Below are 23588 nucleotides of genomic sequence, written 5' to 3' on the forward strand. Positions count from 1 at the left end.
GGACCCAGCTTGACCAGAAAACTCAGCTCTCTGCAGTAGTCAGGCTCCACTGCCACTGCCCCACTCACCTCCCTTTGGGCTGGGGTGGAGGCAGGTTGCTCAGAGACCACAACCTGGGTTCCCTTTCAGTCGCTCAAAGGATTGGAACAGCTGGAGAAGAAACCACAGGAGTGGGCCCCTGGCAGCATTCAGCTGCCACTTTACCCAGGAAAGGCTCCCAACATACCCAAAATTAAGGAAACATGCACCCCAGGGCAGCTTGGAGCCTGCCTTCTCCATCTCCATGCAATGGCTGTTTGGAGCCTACCAATGACAGAGGCTTGGAAGACTCTGTGGGTCCATCTTTTGGTTCCTTTCCTACTCAAACCCATGGTGGCTAAACTAGCAATTTTAAAAGTCAATTAAGAGCTGCCTGCTGCCACAAAAGCTAAAATGCTAAAGTGAGAATTATGTCCAGCTTTTATTGCAATATGGTTAACGAATCATAACAGCAAGTTCTTTGGGCTTCAAAGGAAAACCCCAAACCAAACCAAATTCATTCCCTACAGGAAGAACCACTCCCTCTCAGTCAGGGTGAAGCTTGCATTGGGTGTACACGTTCTCTTCTTCCTCAAAAACTGGCTGAAAGGATGAGTGTGGGAGAGAGGATTTGGGAGTGGCTCTAAACAAACCCTGGTGGAGGGTACAGACAGGGTCCCCAGAATCGGCAGAAGGCTCCCACTGGTATCTGAAAGTCAAGCTCCAGTGGTAGCTTGGGAAGAAAATGAGAAAAAGTTGTAAAATGCCCAATGCAAAGGGTAGGGCCAGAAAGCTCCTGGTGAAGTGAAGGTGAACAAGCAAAGGATGAAAATTGCCTCTAATTTACCGCCAGATACTGAGAGAGGGAGGTGAAGTTCTCACTCCCTAAGCTCTTCCCTGGGCGCCTTGTTAACAGCTCCAGCTCTGGGCTCAGTGGCCAGCTCCGTGTTGATCATTATTACACATTCAACATTCACAAACCCTCCTCGCACACATCACTTGCTAATCAGGGTGTGTGCTGGGCCCAGGGAAAAAAAGGCTTGGGCTCATAGAAGCGGCAAAGGGCTCCTGGGGCATCTGCAGCCTCCCTGGCCAACAAAAAAGTGGGGGCAGGGAGAGATGGTGCTGCAAGTTGAGAGGTGTCACAAAGCTGGGAATGAGGAAGGAGATCTGGTGCTGGCAGACGCCAGATCCAGAAGATGCTGTGTAGTCGAGGCTCCAGGTTCCATGCCAAGGGGCCGGATTCTCCCCGGTAGTAAATAATCTCTCACTCTCTCCTCCAAATGACCGGTATGTTGCCATCCACCAGCCCCTTGTCATGCCTTGGAAAGGTTGGCAAAGATTAATCTCTACCTGCTCTGCATACACAGCATTTTGTTAGACAGACAGCAATTTCCCTTTCCAGTGCTTGGGCCTTGGCTGGGGAGAGGGGGCCCGGTGAGAAGGGAGTGTGAGATGGAGGGTGATGGGCCGAGGGGCCGGATATTGATTGCTGTTGCTGCTAAGTTTTGTTTAGCTTTGGAGCTACAGCCTCGACCCTGGTAGGGGGCAGTGGGTCCGGAGGCCGCCCCGGAGGAAGGTCTCTCAACCTCTGCTTCCCTATCCCCACTCCTGCTCCCCAAACGCGCCAGCCACGGCCACTTCCTAGGCTTTCCAATTCTCGCGGCCGGATCCCGCTGGTCCTTTTCCGCCCTCTCCTTTCCCGCTTGGCGTCCTAGGGGCGAGGAGCGAGAGGCTGAGTCCCGGGGGTTGGGGGTGACCCCACGGGCGTCCTGGAGCCGGCAGCCGGCCGGCGGCCCCTTATCTAGTGAGGGGGACCTCCTCCCTCTGGTCCAGCGCGACGGAGGAGGCCTTGCTGAGTACCGAGGGCGCGAAGGTGAGGAAGGAGTCCGAGCGGGAGGTGGAGGCACAGGTGAAGTCCGAGGCGGCGGCAGCCCGGGGTGCCAGCCCGTTGGCCGGGCCGCTGTGACAGGCGAGGCAGGAGCAAGGGCCGCCGGCCGAGGCGCCCAGTCCGTGCGCGGGCCCGGGATAGAGCGGCGGGTGACGGAAGGCGCACAGCAGTTCGGGCCGCGGGTAGGGCTGCGACAGCACGCGGAACGTGTCGAGCGGGCGCAGCGGGCCGCTGAAGGGCGAGGCGGCGGCGGCGGAGGCAGCAGATGCGGCGCCCAGGCCCACAGGCGAGTAGTAGGGCAGGGGCAGGTGAGACGGGAAAGGGTAGGGCAGGCCGCCCGCGGCCGCCGCATGGCTCATCATGTAAGTGTAGAAGGCGGGGTCCGCCGGGTGCGGCCACGTCATGGCCAGGCGCTGCCGCTTGTCCTTCATGCGCCGGTTCTGGAACCATACCTGGGGAGAGGAGCGGAGCAGGTTCGGCAGGTGGACTCGGCCTGATAGTCAGAGGCCAGAAGTCTGGTCCCGCTCCGGGGACAGTGTTCATAGGGCAGGAAGAGTCAAAGCAGACACCAGCTGGGTAGAGACGGACCCCACCACCACCACCTGGAGCTGGAATCCCTCCAGAGAGGTTTGGGGAGTGACTCCAGCCCGCTCCCTCCTTCCCTCTGCCCAGGTGGCCAGGCCCCGGGGTGCCAGAGGCCGGTGTGTGTACGGGAGGAGCAGTGAGAGGACGTGGACTCAATTGGTCTGCGGCCGCAGACAGCGTGTCCCCAGAAACTACCTTGTCACCCGCACAGGCATTCTATCCCCTCCCCCCACTCCCACCCCCTGTCTATTTAACCAGGAAAGAGACAGAGTCAACCACACGGCAGCAATGCCTGCCTAGGAGCCGTCACGAGAGTCAATCTGCACGCGCTGGGCAGGGAGACCCCAGGCCCAGGTTCCTGGCCTGCGGTTTAGGGAGTGGGCAGTTGGTATTTACTTTCCGCTAAGTAGGTGCACATGCGCCTCCCCAGCCTGGACCCCGCATACCTTGATGGTGGTTTCCGGCAGGTTTAGGGCGGCCGCCAGCTCGCATCTCCGCGGCCTGGATACGTAGTTCTCCCGGTAGAATTCCTTCTCCAGCCGCGCAATCTGCTCTCGGGTGAAGGCGGTGCGGTAACGACGCATCTGGTCACTGGCGCTGCACGCCAGGGTGCCTTGCGAGCCGCCCCCGCCACCGCCGCCGTTGCTCTTGGAGGTCTCGCTCCCTCCGTTCGGACTGCCGACCAGCGCCTCGGAGCCGGACCCTGCACAGCGAGTCCAAAGCACAGGCGTGTACAGACACAGACACACAAACACCATTGAAGTGGGGCTGTAGGCCTAAGGTGGGAGGGTGATTTGGGAAGGGACACCCTGTCAGCCACTCCAATAACTGTTTCTGCTAGGGTACTGCGGCCTCTGGGGAACCCAAGAAGGGAAGATAAGGGCCTGCCCTTGATTGGGTAGGTAGACGTCTTTGGGGAGGCCTTCCCTTCCTCTAAGGCATTCTGGATACAGGGGTTCCCAGTCGCCCTTTCCACCTGCCCTGGGGCATAGGTGAACTTTCTGCCTCCCGTTGGCAGGGGTGGGCAAGGGTGTGCACTTCTGACAGGCACATGAGTTGAGATGCACCTTTGTGCTAGAGCGTTGTAAACTCTGGGTCAAGTGCATTGTAGTATGCTGAGCAATCAGAGAGTTTCCTTGCTCTTATGTGTGCCAGGCTGCCAGAACAGGTGTGGGAATGTGTGCTAGGTTCCATGTATTGCAGGGCTGGAGTGAGAAGGCATGTTGAGTACCTTATTTATTACCTTAGTATATGTGAGTGAAGTGCAGGTTGTTCTGAGGGCAGGTTGTGGGAAGGAGGCTGGGTGAAACTGGTGATAAGACAGTAAGGGGTAGGCGCTGGTACTCAACAAGGTGTTGGCTGCCAAGGCCAGGGGGTGGTCTTTCTTCCCTCCCAGGCTCTTTCCACCCACTCCTGCAGTTCTATGGAGGAGTGTCTGCTGGTGGGCTCCCCTCTCCGCCCCCACCCCCAGTTTTCCACCCCCTTCTGGGGAGGTGGATTGTTGGCACAGAGGGAAACTCCCTTCGGAGCTATCCACCCCCTTCCCATTAGCCTTTGGTGGGGAGGCGTTCTCCAGTTAAACCAGCCCCCGTTTGGGCCTACCTCTGAGAAGGGTGGGGCTCCAGCCCCCTGCAGCTCCTTTTCCTTTGGGTGGAGAAGTGGGACTAGGAAGGAAAGGGGAAGGGGGGAGGACCCGATCTCTGCCTTTTCAAATGCAACCGGAGACCAAAGGCAATTAGACCATTGGGACCATTTCCGACCTGGCGCCGCCAAGCCCGGGAAGTGACAAGGTAATTTGGACCTCTGACCGACGTGCAAACTGGTCGGAGGGCTGCAGCACCCGGGCTGCCCCAAGTGGGCCGCAATTTTACGGTCCTTTATGGACTCCTCGCTTCCGCGCCTCCATGCCTCTTACACCCCGCCAGCCACAAACTGCCCGGACTGGCGTTTGATCTTGCCCTCGCCTGGGGAAAGTGTCTTCCCCTAGCAGTTGAAGCATTCCCCGAGCAGTTGAAACACTGGGGGCTTGGGGTGAGCTTTGACTCCCCCAAGTCCAGGACTTGCATCCGCGCCCACTCCACCCCGCACTCAAGGCACTGCTGTCACCCTTAGTCCGCCAATGCCAGAACACAGTAGGAGACCCCCGCCAGAACGCAGATAGCAGGGAGAGTTGCTCAGGTGGGTCCCCCAGCCATCCTGCCCTAGGGGAAGGGAGTGTCTTCCTCCTGGCCTGCGCCGAAGTGAAGGGTGGGCGCAATGGGAGGCCCGAGGAGCGGAGGGGCGCGGTGGCTACCTTTGCTGTGCTGGTACTCGGCGTTCCCGGTGGCGCAGTCCGGGGTGCAGCTCACCTCGATTTCTTCATAGAAATCCGACTCGGTGTCCGAGCTACTGGGTTGCCCCTGGCCGGAGAGGCTGTCGACGGAGGGGGCCGGGGGTCCCGGGCCAAGCATGGCGGCCCCGGCTACCCGGGGCTCGGCGCCCGGCCCCGCCGCGCTGCCTGCGAGTCCATCTACCGGCTCCTCCTCCGGGCCTCCCCCGCCGCGCTCCCGGGTGGCCGGAGGGACGGCCCGAGGGCTCAGGCAACCACGGGGCACCATCTTCTCGGGCGGCTCCGGCAGCGGGCTGCCCACGGCTTCGGACAAATTGGAGACCCTCTTGCCAACCAGAGTGCCAAGCTGACCCCCATCCAGAAACACAACCATGTCCTTTCGGCTCTCCATCCCGGGGCTCTCCGGTAGGGGAGGGAAAAGCCCCAAGTGAATTCCTAACCCCGGCTCCCTGGGTCTCCAGCGGCCGGACGGATCTTGGTTGCAAGAGGGAGAAAGAGAGGCCGGGTTACTGGGACCGCGCAGAGCGGCTGGAGCGAGGTCCGTACCGCGACCGCGGCGGTGGCGGTGGGGAGCTAGGGTCACCTTGTGATGCGAGCGCTCCTCTGTGCCGCACCGCCTCTGGGAGGAAGCCCCATTGCCCTCTTCTTTCTAAGCTGTCATCCTCCTGCTGCAATCGTCATTACAGTACCGCTGGTGACGCCACTCGGCGAGCGCAAGTGGATAAATAGAAACGTCTGCCACAGCGAAGATGAAAGGAGACCCGCAGCTAATGGCTCGGCAGTGATGCGCCAGGTGTGGGCCTCGCTCGAATGGGGAGGAGAGTGTGAAAACAGACAGAGAGACACACACACTGAGAGAGGGAGACACCCAGGCAGAGGAGATGCAAATGGAATTCCGCAGAAAGAAAAGAGAGCTTAACGCGAGCGGCGAGTTCCGCAGGGGCAGCGGGACTCGGTAATTAAATACGCTTTTGATTTTCTTCTTTTATTGTTGTTTTGATTTTTGTTTTCTTAACTTGGTGCCTTGATCTAACACCGATGAAAGAATCCATAACTGCATTTTAGAAGTGTGAAGCCCAGCTTACAAGCCTCAATTCTGTCGGCATTATTACAACTGTCTGCCCCTGGCAGCTAACCTCAAACTGGCTGAAAAGTCTTTTTACAAGCTACGGAAAAATGTATCCCCCCGCCCCAAGTTGACTGGAGAGCTTGAGGCTGGGCCATCTTTTCCTCTCTTCTCCTCCTTCTCCCTACCCACCTCTGTCCCCTTACTCCTGGGAACCAAACTTCGCTATTTTTCTTCCCCAAGGGACAAGAAATAAATACCTTACTTTTTTTTTAAATTTAAAGACCCGCCTTGGCTGCTGTAAGAGTGTGTGCTGATTTCTTTTAAATACCTCCTTCCCATCTAGATGGCCTTAAGTTTTCCACAGCCTGGCTTCATCTTGAGAGGGCTCTTCCTAGAAGAAGTCGCTTTCTCGTTTGCCTGGGCCTAACCTGCACTCCAGGTATGTTCGGTGGGGAGAGGTTCTAAGAGTTGTCTTTTTTTTTTCCTAGCCCATATTTTAAGATATTCGTTCAGAATCAACGAATTCTCCTGGAAAGAGGTTTTCCAAATGGAGAGGCCCCAGGAAATGCGGCCCCTGCTGTGGCAGTACTGGAGGCCCCTAGCTGGGAGAAGGCAGTAGCTTTCACCGCAGTGTTTTGGGCAGGGGTTCAGCCTCCCGGAGCACAAAAAGGTTGGGGTTCACAGAAGTTTGGCTCATAAAGTCCTCTCCCAAGTCCCTGCCCAGGGGCAGTGGTCCCTGTCTCCAAAAGTGGATGGTGTTTGAGGTAGAAGAGAGTGAAGTCGCTGAAAATGCCCTAAAACAGCAAGTAAGTAGGGGCTCTGATGAAGGGCAGGAGGTGGGGGCAGGGGTTGTGGAACTTGATATTTGGGGGCGGCCATAGGCCTTTCTTGGCTCCTCTCCCAGGGAAGAAGCTTGAATAGAACTCCTACAAATTGACACTTTTTGAGCTCCAAGCAAGTGTGCTGGGGCCAGGTGGGTGGGCTGAGTCTATCCCCACATTGCTGAGGGCAGGAGGTGGGCACCTTCTATGCTCAATCTCCCTTTCTCCACCTCCTCCCCAAGAGCTTCCAGCCCTAGGCAGCCAGCTGCAAAGGGCAGCCCAGCACCTCCCTTCTTTCCATGTCCCTAGCAAAGCCCCAGCTTTTACAGGTAAGTCCTCTTCCATGACCTTTTTGTCTGTTATCTCCTACTTTTCTCTCCTCCTGTTTCTCCTTCTGTATTCTTCTCCCTTTGCTTCTCTCCTCCATCTTCCTATCCATAGGGTTAAGGAAGGTAGAGGAAGTAAGGAGTCCAAAGAAAGACAGTTTTCTCTCCACTCTGGCTTTCCACTTCTCCTTCAGTCTAAGAAGATGCTCATTAATCTTGCCTGGGGGCAGAGGCAGCGGGATCCAGAAGGTGGTATCCACATAGATATCTCCACTGTTTGGGAATCCTGAAGCCACTGTGTGCTGAGCACTGCTAGCTCCAAAATCCAGGGAAACGTTTTAGATGTGAGAGGAGCAATTGAGTGTGGGGGAGTCAAATCGTGGAACCTTTTGCTGCCTTGGAGAGCTGTCCAGGGATTCTATCATGCTCTGTCCTCCCTACCAGCAGCCACAGCCTGAGGGAACACCTGGCTTGCTCTCTTTGCTGTCAATGGCAAGCCCCCTGGGCATCTGTCTTAGAGCTGCCAAGGTTGCCTACTCTTTATAGGGTCCTCCAGCACTGGGCCTTGGTGGTGGTGCCCACCCTCCTTTCCTTCTTGAGCACTTCGCTTTCTCACGGGTAGCCTGCTGCCCCCATCTCCTGGGGGCTGGGTCCTCAGGGGGACTCCTGGCTCCCCACTCCACCCCCAGCTCTGCATTCAATGAGAATCCTCTGTTTGATCCCCTTTTCCTCTGGGTGAGATGAAAGCCGAGTAGGAGAGATCAAGGAGCACTACTTAGTCTGGTTCCTGGGTCGGGCCCAACAGAGCAGGGCTTTTATATCCCGGGGAGAGGGCTGGATGGAGCTGAGGACAGGCTTTTCAGAGGGAGGTTGCCTCCCTTGGGCTCCAGATCTGAAGCTTCAGGGACACATCCCCTCAGCCCAAAGCCTTCCCCAGCCCTCTCTCGACTTCTGCCCCGCCCTTTCAAAGCTGACTGTTTCGCCAGTCTTAGGAGCCTAGGGAACCACCCCCACTCCCGCCCCTTTCCGCCGGCGCATTAGGGGGAAAACGTTTTAACCAAATGTCACTTCTTCCAAAAGCATCCTTTCATCAACGTCACATTAAGAGTGGTTGGGTTTTTAAAGGAAAGAAGACAAAAAAAAGAGGACTGGATAAGAGCACTGTTTTGGTTTTTTGGGTGGTGAATGTGGGGGGAGTATTTAATAACGTCATTATCATTGTATCGTGAAGGTTACTCGCGGCACGGCTCGAGAAGGAAGGTAAATTCCGAGAGCAAGTGAAGCCTTGCACAACCCCATTAAGCCTGGGCAATCCCGTAACAGCGGAGAGGGGGTGATAGCAGCTGAGGTGGAGGCCGCTCCAGGCCCGGCGCCTTCTCATTTCCCGCGGCGGGGGACACCCATCCCCCACCTGCCACACGGCAGGCCCCCAGTCCCTTCCCCGCCCGGGCGACGGGCTCCGATCCAGCCGGCTCCTCTCGGATTGAAATTCTCGGGACTTCAAAAGCTCCCAGCTTGGCTTCCGCCGGGGCTGGGCTGGCCTGGCCTGGGCCGGGGTGGGGGTGGGGATGGGGGTGGGTGGGAACCCCGAGGAGGCGACGGAGATAAGGTGCGCGGGTCGTTTTAAATGGAATCGGAAGCCGGGTCTAGGCCCCCAGACGCGCTGGTCAGCTGGAACAGCTTTGCTCCTCAAGAAAACCGGGCTCAGGAAAGAGGCGCCTGTGGGGCCTGCCTCCGCAGTCTGCCCACCTGGCTCGGGGGAGACGGCCCATGGCCCCAGTCGCCCTCCCCAGCCTGCAGCGGGCCTTTCAACAGCCACAGGGCCCGGAGAAGGGAGAGAGCGAGGAGTCCTGCGCCCGGGGCCAGGAGCTGGCTTGTCGGCTCAGGTGTTGGTGAAAACGCGATCAGGAAAAAAAATGTTTTCGCTTCTCTTTGGTTAAAAAGTAAGAACAAAGGGAGCTTCCTTCTAAACCATAAGCGTGGTCTGGCTGTCTTGAATATTAGTCTTGGGCCCTCTGTCATCTTCCAGCCAGTGGTGGGGGCGCCAGCCGTCGAAGTTCTCGGACTGCTGGGTCCTCGCGGTGGGGACAGCTGGAGGTGGGTAATTCTGGGACCCAGTTCCCCCTTCTGCCGTGACAGCTGCTGATGTCCCTCTGGGAACCTGGTGCCCCTGGTGGGTGCACCCCTGGGGAATAAGGTCGAGTGGATCTCACACTTGCAGGTCGATCAGCGTTGACCACTCCCCTCACCTCCTTGCACTGCAGTGGAATCTGCTGAGACAGTCGGTGGTAGCTGTGCAACTGTGGCAGACACCATGGAACAGTTTCTCCTTCAGACAGGGGGAACCTGCGGCTTCTGGAACTCTGATTTCGAAGAGTACCCCCTCCTCCACCTTCCTAGAACTGAGGGCCAGGTGCCTGGGACAGGAAGCTAGATGCCTCTCAGGTCCTGGGAGGCAGCTGGCCCTGCTGCACCCCTGCCCGTACACCTGTCTGCCTGGGCTCCTTGAGGCCAGCGTGGTAGCTTCCTGGCCCTGTGCTAAGGATATCTGGTCCTCATCCCCATGCCCACCACTGGCCCATCCTGGGGTTGGAGGACCCAGGGTGAGACTGGCAGCTGAGGACCTCCCCAAGCTCAAGGCTTGCCCCCACATCAGCCACTGACTGGAAGGGCCCAATGCAGTTTGTTTGTGTCCAAGAGCAATTCTGCAACACCCAAGCACCCAAAGGCTCAGACATCTCCCTCCCCAACCCTAGCAGAGATGCTATGGATTCTTCTTCATCATTATTGTCCTGAAGTTCACTTTTATTACAAAGAACATTGACACCCATTTCTCATTTAATCTAACAATCTCATTTAATTTAACAGTTCTTTAAAAGGCCTCTTGTAAAATGACCAGTGGTCTTGACTCAGATGGCCAGGTCATGGCTGAGTGTCAAACCAGACTGAGTCTTCCTTCCAAGGCCATGTCCCTTCCTGGCCTTCAGGTATGCCTCAACCCCTAGCAATGCTTTAACTCTCCATAAGGCAACCTTCCACAAAGCCTCAGCCTTTGCTGGGGTTTAGGCAGGTCTATGGGCCTCTCAGAGAGTGTCCTGCCTGCCCTTAGAAGCACCTGCACAGCTGGAAGGTTCAGGGCCCACAGAGCTGGACAGACTAGTCCTCACCCGGCCACCCCCATCCCTCACCCACACCACACACATGCTTTTCCAGGAGGGCAAACAGAAATCCCTTTAGAAGTCTAGAGTTCCCGCATAAGAGCAGTCAGGCTGGGCACGTTGGCTCACACCTGTAATCCCAGCACTTTGGGAAGCCAAGGCGGGTGGATCACGAGGTCAGGAGATCGAGACCATCGTGGTGAACACTGTGAAACCCCGTCTCTACTAAAAATACAAAAAAAATAGCCAGGCATGGTGGTGGGCACCTGTAGTCCCGCCACTCCGGAGGCTGAGGCAGGAGAATGGCTTGAGCCCAGGGGGCGGAGCTTGCAGTGAGCGGAGATCATGCCACTTCACTCACTCCAGCCTGGGCAACAGAGCGAGACTCTATCTCAAAAAAAAAAAAAAAAAAAAAAAAAAAAAAAAGAGCAGTCGCAGATCTAAGCGTTTCACATGTATTAACTCTCCAGCCTCACAACAGGCTCTGAGGAAGACAGCATGAATCATCCCTATTTTGTAGCTGAGAAACCCGAAGCACAGACAGAAAGCTGATGTGTAAATGAGCATCAGGATTCAACCCCTCCCTCCAGCTCAAAGGCCACTCTCACAATTTGAGCATTAGGAAGGTGCTAAGCATTGCCTTCTGAGACTTCCCTTCCAAAAATTCAACTTGTGATTTTTATGGCCAAAGCCTCTTCTCCTCTACCTCATTTCTAGATTAACTCACAGAGGGGGTTGGGAGAGCCACCCTTAGGAATGTAGGGTAGGAGAACTGCTCTGGTCAAGCATGTGGGAAGGGTCTCAGGGCCTGAAGCCAGAATGTCAGAAACATCACTGCAGCTGCTGATACTGGAGACCCTAAGAAACAAAGCCCAGTCCCTCGCTGACCATTGCAATCCATTGAGACCCTGAGAACCTTTCTGTAAAGGAGCGGGACTCACCAAGGTCACCCAGACAGTTTTAACCTCTTAGGAATTAAGGCCCCTTCACATAGCCATCAGCCTTCTTCCCAGGAAAATGCAGAGGCAGAGAAGTTGGCCTTCAGTTCCCAGATCCCCCACCCCCTGCCCCCTTGGAGCCACCATACTCCAGGAGCTTTACCAGGGTATTTTCCCTTACATGGCTGTTACCTCCTTCAAACTGACCTCCAGGATTGATTGGTCCAAGGGGCAAAACCCAAGAGTCTGGCCAGGCCTGCCCACACCTGCAACCTGGCTGGGGACATCCTCTATGTTCTGCATGTATCTCCATCCAAACCTCTAGGCTCTGGACCTGCATCAGAGAGAGAATGACCCCGCTGGGGTTTCTTCTGTAAAAGACTTGGACACTTCCTTTGTGATAAAGGGAACCCAGAGTCCAGGGAACTGTCCTGTTATTATCACCATATTACACTATTGCTTCCTTTCCATTATTGAGAAGAGATTGGAGTGGGGTTAGGGGAGGATATGTTTTCAGGATCTTTTGTTTGTTTTTAATAGATTTTGTACAGACACAAATCCTTTCCAAGCACTGGACTATCCAAGGTCCAGACAAACCTGACCACCTTGTTCCCCCTACTCCCGGTCCCCTGCCATGGGGCACCATCTCCACCCTCTTCCACCCGTGCACTGTAAGAGGGAACCTGCCCACTGTTGCGCCTGTCAGGGCCACCCAACCAGGGGAATGCAGGACCCCAAATCTGGGTGGAGGCATCATTTCAGGCCGTCGAGTTGTAGAGGGCAACTCAACGGTCCCAAAATGCTTTCTCCCGGGTGCAGGTCTCTCTCTGTCTCTGTGTGCTCTCTGACCCTCTGTCTCAGTTCCCAAGCTGAGGAGGCCAAAGCCCCTTCCCCTCTCCCTGGCCTGGAAGACTCGTGGCGCTTAATAAGGAGCAGAGGAGTCGGTTTACCAGGTGTGGGATGGGAGAACTGCCCCGACACCCTCTTCCCCCATCCCAGGCAAGGAAGTCCAACTGGTTGGGCGGGCCTAGCCTCTCCCTCCGGTGAAATGGAAAACTCTGTGCGGAGTTCTGGGGACTGACTTGCCTAGAGACCCCTCCTGGCCCAGACTAGTCCCCATCCTCCTCCTACTGAGCTTCGGAGCGCCCAACGAGGTACAGTCCCTCCCGTCGTGCAGCGGGAAAACGGATTCTCCGAGAGGTTGAGGAATTTGCTCAGAGTCACACAGCGGGGAAGAGGCCGAGCGGGGATTTTAGCGCCAAGTTGTCCAGACTCCAGGGGCCAGATTCTCCTTTGACGTTGACCCCGTGCCCCAGGACCGAGGACTGCTTTCCCTAACACCCAGACAACTGCGATGCCTTGGGTATGATTGAAAGACCCAGATAGGGGCTCCGCTTCCCAGGTGGGTTGGGCGGATGCGGCCGCCGACCCCGCGGGCGGTGAGCGATGCGCGGGAGCCAGGTGAGGCTGGTATCCCAGGAGCGGAGCACGAGGGCCGGGTGGCTCACCCGGAGGGGCCGCAGGGCGCCACGGCGTGGAGGGACTGCGCGCTCCCAGCCCAGAAGCCTGGCAGTGAGTCTGTGCGGGTGAGTTTCAGAGGGTGGGGGACCGGCTATCAGGGGCGTGTTGCAGCGGGAGGAGGGTAGGAGGGATGCCAGCCCAGAAGCCAGGGAGCCGCTGGCTCGGGACTGAAGCACGCGCCACAGGCTGGGCTCTGGCCGGGAGTGTCAGTCTCTCCCCTTGCCCCAGGTGCTGCCTGGAGCCCCTGAGCGTCCCTTTCCATCCTGGGAGCTGGTCGGCCTCCCTGTCCTTTCTCCGTGGCCCCTTTCTGCGCCCTCCGCCCCTCTCCGCCTCGGTGACAAAGCGCAGCTCCCGAACTGCTGTCTTGGTGCGCCCCCCACTGCCGATCGCCAGAGGCGGAAGTCGCGGCGCGTCCCAGCATCCTCGCTGGCTCGTATCCCGCGGCTCTACCGGGAGCAGCGGCCCCAATCTCCCAACCCCAGAGGGCAGCCGATCCTGACTGGGTAGGGAGTTCCACCCGGCCCTATGCGTCCGCTCTCTGAGCTGGACCCTAAGCGGGATGGGTGGTGGGGTCACAGCCCCTTAGCCACGGCTTCTCTAGACAGTTATTAACCACGGGTGGGGGGGGGAGGTAACAAGCGGTTCTCCTGTGAGCTCCTTCCTCCGACCCCCACCCCACCTGGCCCTGTCCTTTGAGAGGAAACGCTGAACACCTTCTCCCAAACTCCCCCCCTACACATCAGCCAAGGTCTGGATAACGAGGGTCTCATGGGTGAGAGTGCCTGGTCAGCCTATATGTTCAATCATACCACCAATATACTAGTCGGCCCCATTTGTTGTGGCTCAGCAAGTCCAGGCTGTGGGGAGCCCCTGGACACTCCTATCTCTGTAGCTCCTGGGACTCTTTCTTGGGCCTGACTTATGTCTGAGGACCATTTCTATAATAAGACAGCCTTACAGCAACTCTTCTCAGATTCCCTATGACAGTGATCCTTGTGTGGTCCCCACGTCACCTGGGAACTAACTAGAAATGAAATTCCTGAGGCCCCTCTCTGGACCTATTGAATCAGAAATTCTGGGGGTGGGCCCAGCAATGTTTTAACAAGCCCTTCAAGTGATTCTAATGCACACTCAAGTTTAAGAACTGCAGCCCTACGAATTCCATTATTCGACTTGGTAAGTTTCTATGATTCTCCATTCTGCCTGGAATGGCTTTATTTTTATTTTTTTATTTTATTTGTTTGAGATGGGGGTCTCACTGTGTTGCCCAGGCTGATCTCGAACTCCTGGGCTCAAGTATTCCTGTCACCTTGGCCTCCCAAGTGCTGTGATTACAGGCATGAGCCACCGCAGCCAGCCTGGAATGGCTTTTTGAAAGTGTATCTTTAAAAAATAATAATAACAATAAAATAAAAATAAAAATAAAAAGATAATAATCCCTAGTACAGATTTCTGCATCTGTTACCCCCTGCTCCTTCCACCTTATCACCTCCATGTATCTCTTTGTGCACTAACTTATTACCTAATGATGCCATTATCTAACTTAGCTTCTAACTCATCCTGTCATTCATCCACTGCCTAAGGATATGGAAATCCTCACTCTGTGACAGCAGGTTAGAAACTGCTCTGGAACTGCAGGAGCTGGAGGAAGGTGGAAAACTTGTCCTACCTAGAGATTTCTTTCACAAAAGGGGAACAGAGGCCTTGAAATGTGATTGGCTTGCTGGCTCTAAAATGGAGAAGGCCAGGTGTGGTGGCTCACGCCTGTAATCCCAGCACTTTGGGAGGCCAAGGTGGGCAGATCACCTGAGCTCAGGAGTTCAAGACCAGCCTGGCCAACGTGGTGAAACCCTGTCTCTACTAAAAACACAAAAATTAGGCGGGCATGGTAGTGGGCGCCTGTAATCAGCAGGCTGAGGCAGGGAGAATTGCTTCAATCCAGGAGGCGGAGGTTGCAGTAGTGAGCCGAAATCATGCTACTGCACTCCAGCCTGGGTGACAGAGCTAGAGTCTGTCTCAAAAAGAAAGCAAATGATTTTAGTAGGAGCCAAAAAAGTCTCAGTCATGTAGCTGTAGATGTAGATGCTTTTTCTTTCAGCCATATTTTTCTAGTATCAGGCTTACTCTGGGATGCTATTTGATAAATTAAACTTACAGCAAATGTTGTAAATTAGGCAGTATGGGGCCAAGGTGCCACCAAGAATACCTGAGAGTAATACCCTATATCCAAGAATAAAGATACCTACAAGTATCTTCTGTGTACTGGATAGTACATAAGTATTATGGCACTTAATTCTTATAACTCCAGAAGGTAAGAGACTACATAATTATCATCCCCATTCTATGGATGGAGAAACTAAGTGAAAGAAGGGTTAAATGCTTGCTCAGGATCACATAGCCTATTAGGGGCAGAGATGAAATTTGAATTCTAGCAGTGTGATGCCAGGAGCCAGGCTCCTACTCTTTAGGCTCAATCCCTGCATGTGACTACCGTGTGATCCCAAAAGATAGATTTCATTTCCAAAGGTGACCAAACTAGTTGAAGCCCTGGAAGAACACTGGAACTTCTTCTAAGATAACTACTATCAGTATTAATAATAATTAAGTTAGATGGTCTCTTCTTTTCCAAGTAACATTTTCACACCCACTGACCCATTTAATGCAATAGTCTTATCAAATGGAAAGAGCAGCTATTATTATAATCCCCACTTTACAGACGAGGAAGCTGAGACCAAGAGAGATTAGAGCCTCCCCCATGATCACTCAGCTAATAGATGGCAAATCAGGGAACCCTGTTACTCCTTTCGACTTCCTTGTCTCTGTTTCTTATTTTTCTTTCATTTCCATGTCAGACACATATTCACAGATCATCATATTAATCCATCTATTACTTTAGGCTGCTCAGGCAGACTTGTGTCCAGCAGTTTGTTTGTTTGTTTGTTTGTTTGTTTGTTTTGCTTTGTTTTGTTTGAGGCGGAGTCTCGCTTTGTCGCCAGGCTGGAGTGCAATGGCATCATCTTGGCTCACTGCAACTGCTACCTCCCAGCTTCAAGCAATTCTCCTGCCTCAGCCTCCCAAGTAGCTGGGACTACAGGCATGTACCACCACACCTGGCTAATTTTTGTGTTTTTCTTTTCTTTTCTTTTTTTTTTTTTTTGAGACAGAGTTTTGCTCTTGTCACCCAGGCTGGAGTGTAATGGCACGATCTCAGCTCATCGCAACCTCCGCCTCCTGGGTTCAAGAGATTCTCCTGCCTTGGCCTCCCAAGTAGCTGGAATTACAGGCATGCACTACCACATCCCGCTAATTTTTTTGTATTTTTTTTAGTAGAGTAGTGGTTTCTCCATGTTGGTCAGGCTGGTCTTGAACTCTTGACCTCAGGTGATCCACCTGCCTCGGCCTCCCAAAGTGCTGGGATTACAAGTGTGAGCCACCGCACCTGGCCTATTAATTTGTGTGTTTTTAGTAGACACGGGGTTTCACCACATTGGCCAGGCTGGTCTCGAACTCCTGACCTTGTGATCTGCCTGCCTCAGCCTACCAAAGTGCTGGGATTACAGGCATGAGCCACCATGCCCAGCCATGTCCAGCGTTTTATTAGCTCCTCTCCAGGTTCCTAATGAAGTTGGAGGGGACAGAATTGTTCTTTTCAGTTTCCAGTTGAGGAAGCCAAGATTCAGAGAGTTCAGAGGACTTGGCCAAGTTCACAGAGCCATGACAAGAATCAGTCTCAGACTCTTCATGGGGTAAGAATATGAACTTTGTAAAGAATTCTGCAGAATGAATAAATTATTCTAGGTCCCTGCCTCATCCTTAAGGCCTAGAAATACTGACAGATGCACAAAAAGGCAGATGGTTGTGAAATGCTACCAACACTTTTAATTATACATGACATAACGTTTTTTGTTTTTTGTTTTTTGTTTTTGAGATGTTGTCTCGCTCTGTCACCCAGGCTGGAGTGCAATGGCATAATCTTGGCTCACTGCAACCTCTACCTCTTGGGTTCAAGTGATTCTCCTGCCTCAGGCTGGGCATGGTGGCTCAAGCCTGTAATCCCAGCACTTTGGGAGGCCAAGGCAGGCGGATCACGAAGTCAGGAGATCGAGACCATCCTGGCTAACACAGTGAAATCCTGTCTTTACTAAAAATACAAAAAAATTAGCCAGGTGTGGTGGCGGGCACCTGTAGTCCCAGCTACTCAGGAGGCTGAGGCAGAAGAATGGCTTGAACCTGGGAGGCGGAGCTTGCAGTGAGCTGAGATCGCGCCACTACATTCCAGCCTGGGCAACAGAGCAATACTCTGTCTCAAAAAAAAAAAAAAAGAAAGAAAGAAAGAAATAACTACATAGCAAAACAAGGATGCATTAATGCATTTGTTGGAAAGCAGCAGATGTGGAGATGGTAAATGTGAAATTGAAATAAAGAATTATCTGGCTGCTATCTTTGCAGTGCTATAGTAAATGGCATCCAGGATTTTGTGTGACATTCACTGGAATTTGGAATAGTGAGAAGAAAATCAAGGCATGCCTGGTGTGATAAGGAAATGTTCCTTTTGTAGTAAAGGCATAAGATGATCCATAAATAATAACAGAGTACAATTGCTGCCCTCTTAATTACAGTGGCAATTTAGAATAATGGTTAAGTGCCCATACGTAAATTAGACTGCTTGGGTTCTAATTTGGCCCCATCTGTAAAATGGGGCCATATGAGGGTAACATGAGTTAGTACATACAGAGCACTTCCAAGAATATCTAGCACTCACTAATCCTCAATAAATGTTAGCTGTTACCACTGTGGCATGTTACTTCCCTGAATGTGAGACTGAGGAATTTCAGTAAGTTTATGTACTGAAAGGAAGATGAAAGAGGCAACAACTCCATACCTGGAACAAATATACTAGTGGGTGGCCACTTATATTTAGAGCCAAATAAATTCTGGCCCATTGGAATGTCAGCAGAAATGTCCCGTAGCAGCCTCCAGGCACACTCCTTAAAAGACAGAGATGTGCAAGCTCTTTGCATGGTTTTCTTTCTTTTCTTTTCTTTTTTTTTGAGACAAAGTCTTACTCTGTCACCCAGGCTGGAGTGCAGTGGTGCAATCTTGGCCCACTGAAACCCACATCCAGTTAATTTTTGTATTTTTAGTACAGATGGGGTTTTGCCATGTTGGCCAGACTGGTCTTGAACTCCTGACCTCAAGTAATTCACCCATCTCGGCTTCCCAAAGTGCTGGGATTATAGGCCTGAGCCACCGCATCCGACCAATGGTTTTCTTTATCATTCCTCCATCCTGCTGCCTGGATGGAGCTTGTCTACTGACATCCTGGGCCTGGATAAGGTAGAGCAACAAGGTAGAAGCAGCTCAGATCTCTGACATCATGAAGCATCACACCAGCCCTGGAGCCCCTATCCAGGCTTTTAGGTGGAAAACTGTAAACCTTTTTCTTGCTTATTTTAAGTTTTCTAAGACTGGGGGCCAGAGCTACTCCTCACTAGCACAATTATCTGAGACCAAATTCTTGGCCTGTAGGTGATGAGAATATGCTATGCCTGTGCCGTACTCTGCCTTGCAAACATAAAAGTAAAGAGAACAGGGTCACAAGGACAGAAGGTCTACAAGAGAATGGGAAATGAAGGAGCCGTGTTTTCCAAATGAGAGAGAGAGAAGAAGAAAATGTAAGTTTCCCAAGTCTTTCTGAGTGGTGATAAAGGGGTATGCATATGTGTTCATATATATTTTTCACTGACAAATTATACATCTTCATAGAACTTTAGGCTACAGTTAACCTTTTTCCAGGCAGGCAGCTGAACCTTTCTCCAGGCAGGCAGACTCAATTATTTTTACGTGTACAACATGCCACTTTAAAAATAAATTATTTTACCTGCAATGTGATAACACCTAAGTGAGATATTAAGGAGGGATTGTGAAGAGGACAAATAAAACATTTTTCTGGAGATAGAATGAAAATGAACAAGCCTTTCTCAGGAGACCAAATGAGAAAAACAGTTTGCTCTTCTATTTCTGCTCCCAATTTGCTGTAAGACCTTAAGTGAGCTATTAAACATCTTGGACTTTATTAAAATGGGGTGGTAATTTCATATAGAGTGGGTGTTGTTAAGCCTTCTTGATTTCAAATCCAAATTGAGTTTCTCCCACAGAAACTGCAGCTTTTGTAAGCTGTTCACTTACTTCTAGGGAGGTAAGAAGATATGTCTGAAGAGCGAATGCAGTCACAGATAAATATTCCATATGTTAACATAAATGCCTCAAACTTTCATTTCCTTAAGGAGAAACATCTAAGTCTCTGGCCTTCTTTGCACGCTTTAGTCTTGGGTGGGGAATGCTCCCAAGTAAAATAAGAAGCCATTTCAGAAGTATTTCTTTTCCCCACACTGGTTGTTATCTCCAGCCGTTCATTTTCCCTCCACTATGTTTCCCTGTACTGGTTTTAAGATAGGGAGTTTCCACCCCTATGGGCCTTCTGATAGTCTAGCCACTTCTTTCTGGCTTCCAAATGAAAAATGGAGGACTGAACTCAGAACTGTGACAGGGCTGGCAAGAGACATGGCTGTTACTTTTCCAGTCTCCCTTTACCCTGGAGGTGGCAAGTATGAAGGTTTGGGAAACATTCCCCTGATAACTGGATGCACTGATTTCCAACGGGATTGGAGCCGTAAGTTCAAATACAATTGCCATGGTATGGCCAGGTGTATTTTTAGACTATGCAAGAAGATAAGGAATATCTGCCCATAGTTTGATGCAGTTGTTTCTTAGGCAAGAACCCAGAACCTGGAAGCTGACAGCAAGACACAAGCCAGCCCTCATGGACTCTCTCCATTCTATAGCTACAGACAAAGGCAGTGGAAGCTCAGTTGGTCTGACCAATGACTAGATATTGAGTCAAAGCCTGAGAGCCCAAGCAAGGGTCATATGCAACATCTTTGGTCATAGGCTGCATTTTACTGGGGCCCCTGTGCGGTCAGGAGAAGGGGCTAATGGTCAGAAACATGGGCTCTAGGTGTGCCCCTGCCGCTCTCTGGCTGGGTGGTCCTGCAGAAGTGTCTCTGCCCTCCTCTGGGCTCTCATCAGTGAATAAAGTGCTAATCTCAACTCTGCCACACCCTAGTAACCTTGACCAATTCACAGCATCAAATATCAGTGGGAGCTAAAGGGGTCTATTTTTCAGGGTGCCCCCACCATGGTATTCTGTGACTCCAACAGGGAACACACATCAGTGACTACAGGAGTGGGCTGGTAACAGAAGTGTAACAGAAATGAGAGAAATGACCATGGTCACATTTGGGAATTGAGAAGACTGGGGTCACAGAATCTCAGCTCCAGCTGATATCATTGTTAGGTATTTCATTTTCAAGTGTTTCTACATGTTGGCAACTAATTCGAATTGTTATAAAATTCTATATTGGCCAAAAAATGACTCTAGGACAGAAATGGCCTACTAGGTCAATTGGAGTCATCTGCAGTCCACTGACCCAAGGAAGAGACCAACTAGGTGGGAACCTGGGGGGCAGTGTCCTCCACACGCAGTGGTCCCAGGTACTGACCAGAGCTGGGGGTCACCCATCTGAGATCCTCAGCCTCACTGCAGCCACCCGGGCTTCAGTGTCCCCAGCTTCCTCCGCATTTCTGAGGTGGTGTAACGGGGCCTATTCTCTACACACAAGTAGCGGCCGACAGGCTTGAGCGCCCGCCGGGGGTCCCGGCGGACCCGGGAGAAGCGCGAGTCGCCTGAGGACCCGGAAGCCAGGGCAGCGCGAGGGACTCTCCAAGCTGGGGACAGGTTCTGCTGCGGCCTGCGGTTTAGGGGCGCTGGCTCAGATCCGAGGAAGTAGAGGCCGACAGGGCACCGAGTCGCGTACTCTCGGCGGTGGCCTCTGCGGGCTCTGCGGGTTGCAAACTCCCAGGTGCCTGCAAATGCGGGATGACGCGGCTTCGGCGGCTCCAGCTGCGCGGACGGTCAGCCAAGAAAACCCACGGCGCGCGGCTTCCCGGGTTTGCGCACCACGGAGGGAATTCCCTAAAGCAAATGTTTTGAATTTATGGGGAGGAAATTTGACCCGCTAGGAGCGGTGGTCTGATGTCTCAGCCCATTCCTCCCTGAGGGTTAAAAATGAATTCTCCATCTGCTGAGAAAAGCTCACGCTTCCGGCGGCGGTGTCCGGCCCCTCTGAGTTACGGGGAGCCCTGCAGACACCCCAGCCCCTGCGGATCCTCTCCCCGACCTGCCCTTCCCCTCCGACACTCACCAGTACTCCCTGGCCTGGTATTCCTTTCGAGACCCCCTCACCTACTCCAGGCTGTCCTCCACTGAGGCGAAGCTCTATGAATTTTAAGGAAGCCCAATTTCAATATAATTCACATTGCGTAAAGGAACTTTGAAGACGGACTACATCGTGCAAGGACACTGTCACCCTCAAACCATTGGTGAAACGCTAAAACAAACAAAAAACAAAACGGCAAAACCTTTTTGAAGGCAATTTTGACATTTATGAATTTACAGTTATTATTCGGTTTGTCCCTTAAATGTCACTTCTGAAAATTTGCATATTTTTCATTACCACTAAAATAATCTAGTAAATATTCCCGAATGAATGCATTCAAGAATATTTACTAGATTATTTTAGTGATAAGGAAAAAGTGGAAATAGCTGATAGTCGTCAATGTATAAATAAAATGATGGTTATAGTCATCAATGTATAAATAAAATGATGGTTAAATAAAATGATGAACATTCATATAAAGGAATACTCTATATTCAGAGGAGATCTGTGTGCTCATAGGCAAACAGGTCTAAGCATACTTTAAATGAAAAAGGATAATTTGTGTAATATGATTCCACATTTGTAAAAATTGAGAAAGAAATTATAAGCAAATGTCTGCAAGCAATCAGATATGATTAGTGACTTAATTTCATGGATTGTTATATAGGAAATATATGTATATTTTTATATGCACATAGATATGGAGGAATATATATTCAACTGTTACTTTGGGATTATGGGGACATATGGGGCATTAACTTGCGACACTATATCTTCAAAAACTGATTATCTTTTTAAATGAGCATGCATTAGTTTTGTATTTCCTCCCACACAAAATAATAAACGTTTTAAAAAATTATACCTCTTCCCCATCCCAAGGCCACCAGATTGTGATCACTTGACCACTTTTCTCTAATCTTTTCATTACTATGTTAATTATCTTTTCAAACTCTTTCCCTCCCTGTACAGCATCCAAGAAGTCTGCATTCCTTTCACTTAAATTTACAAATTGCCTGTTTTATACATGCAAATAGTTTTAAATTACTTAAATCAAAAGAATGAAAGAAATGAGAATATTATTTTCACTTAATCTATTCATACAATTTAAATGAAAAAATGGTGCAATACTTTTTGGGCCTTGGAAGCACTGAAATTTTCAATCCATTACTTTTCAAGTTCTGTATAGATATGGCCTGTTTTTTCTTCTAGTGACATACATATTCTTCCTCAATGCAGCAAACCAAAAGAGTGGTTCTTTAAGGCATAATTTTTCTATTCAATCCAGAAAGACTCCCTATTTCATGGAGAAAATAGCACTGGAAAGGTAAAGAGGGACAGGAATGAGGCAAAGGGCACAAGGATGAAGGAGGGACCTGGAGTGAGACTAGGGGAGGGGGAATGGAGCTTGGCACATGGTCCAAGTAACTCTAAGATTGTTTACATCAGTCTGAATGTTGTCCCCAAAATGTGAGCTCAGTTCATACTCTGGGAAATGAGCATAGCCACACTTCAAACACAGAAGTGAAGGGGTTGTCTGGCATTTTAAGATATTCATATACAAAAATGATATCCATGCTGGATATCATCCATGTAATAGGTGGTGGAGCAAATCCATTTCCCAGCAAGATATGTGGTGTAGTTCATACTTGTACATAAAACAACATCACATTTTTAAAGCAAAGTCTCAGAATGTTCCAGACTCACGAATCCACACAACATAATTCCAGATTTTTGCCCAGAAACCTGACATTTCTCTCCTCCTTTTTATATGTATTAATAGCAACAGGGTAAAATGCAGGCGCTTTGGAACAAGCTACTTGGGTTCAAATCCTGACCCTGCCATGTATTAGCTTATGACTGTGGTCAAGGTATTTACATTCTCTATGCTTCAAGTTCATCATCTCAAAAATGAAGATAATAACACTACTCATTTTGTATTTTATACAGAAAGCTTTTAGAATAGTGCCTGGGCACACAGTGAGAGTTTAATAAAAGTTAGTCACAATTATTATGCACTCTTTTACACTCCCCCAAAAGCTTATTTGTCTCCATTTTTCCCTCTGTAAGAAACTACTGCCTCCACATTCTCTGAATTGTCTTAGTTCCATTCTCTTATTTAATGAAGATTCTAACCATGGCTCCTCTCCTGCTGTTTGCCTTGTCTCTCCTACCCAATGGAAGGTAGCAGAGTCTAAAAAACACCTAATAGGAAACCTAGATTCTATTCCCCCTCTTCTCCTGTGATATTTTGGGTTTTTAAAACAACTTTACTGGCCGGGCGCGGTGACTCAAGCCTGTATTCCCAGCACTTTGGGAGGCCCAGACGGGCGGATCACGAGGTCAGGAGATCGAGACCATCCTGGATAACGTGGTGAAACCCCACCTCTACTGAAAAATACAAAAACAAAACTAGCCGGGCGAGGTGGCGGGTGCCTGTAGTCCCAGCTACTCGGGAGGCTGAGGCAGGAGAATGGCGTAAACCCCGGAGGCGGAGCTTGCAGTGAGCTGAGATCCGGCCACTGCACCCCAGCCTGGGCGACAGAGCAAGACTCCATCTCAAAAAAATAAATAAATAAATAAATAATAAAAAAATAAAATAAAACAACTTTACTGAAGTATATGTTATACATTATAATATTAGGGTGTTCAAAAC

The 23588-nt window shown here is 51.3% G+C and overlaps 1 protein-coding gene and 1 long non-coding RNA gene across 4 annotated transcripts; one reads left to right on the forward strand and one right to left on the reverse strand.

Moving 5' to 3' along the window:
• Positions 1-441: 441 nt before the first annotated feature.
• Positions 442-5444, reverse strand: EVX1 (even-skipped homeobox 1). Of its 2 annotated transcripts, none has more exons than XM_015447370.3 (3): positions 4843-5444; positions 2941-3197; positions 442-2361 (listed from the first exon to the last, which is right to left on the reverse strand). In XM_015447370.3, the coding sequence occupies exons 2-3, from the start codon at positions 3076-3078 to the stop codon at positions 1819-1821; spliced, it is 681 nt and encodes a 226-aa protein (XP_015302856.1). In that variant the 5' UTR covers positions 3079-3197; positions 4843-5444; the 3' UTR covers positions 442-1818. The 2 variants fall into 2 exon arrangements, with proteins under 2 accessions (XP_015302856.1, XP_005549977.3); XM_005549920.4 differs by having other exon boundaries at positions 4788-5444.
• Positions 4132-10386, forward strand: LOC123572343 (uncharacterized). 2 transcript variants are annotated; one of them, XR_012433213.1, is made up of 4 exons: positions 4132-4672; positions 5510-5778; positions 6236-6331; positions 9261-10386. It is a non-coding gene; the product is annotated as an uncharacterized lncRNA (long non-coding RNA). The 2 variants fall into 2 exon arrangements; XR_006696868.3 differs by lacking the exon at positions 9261-10386 and having other exon boundaries at positions 6236-9011.
• The last annotated feature ends 13202 nt before the right edge of the window (positions 10387-23588 follow it).

Source organism: Macaca fascicularis, chromosome 3 (assembly GCF_037993035.2).
Source record: "Macaca fascicularis isolate 582-1 chromosome 3, T2T-MFA8v1.1".
Taxonomy (NCBI): domain Eukaryota; kingdom Metazoa; phylum Chordata; class Mammalia; order Primates; family Cercopithecidae; genus Macaca; species Macaca fascicularis.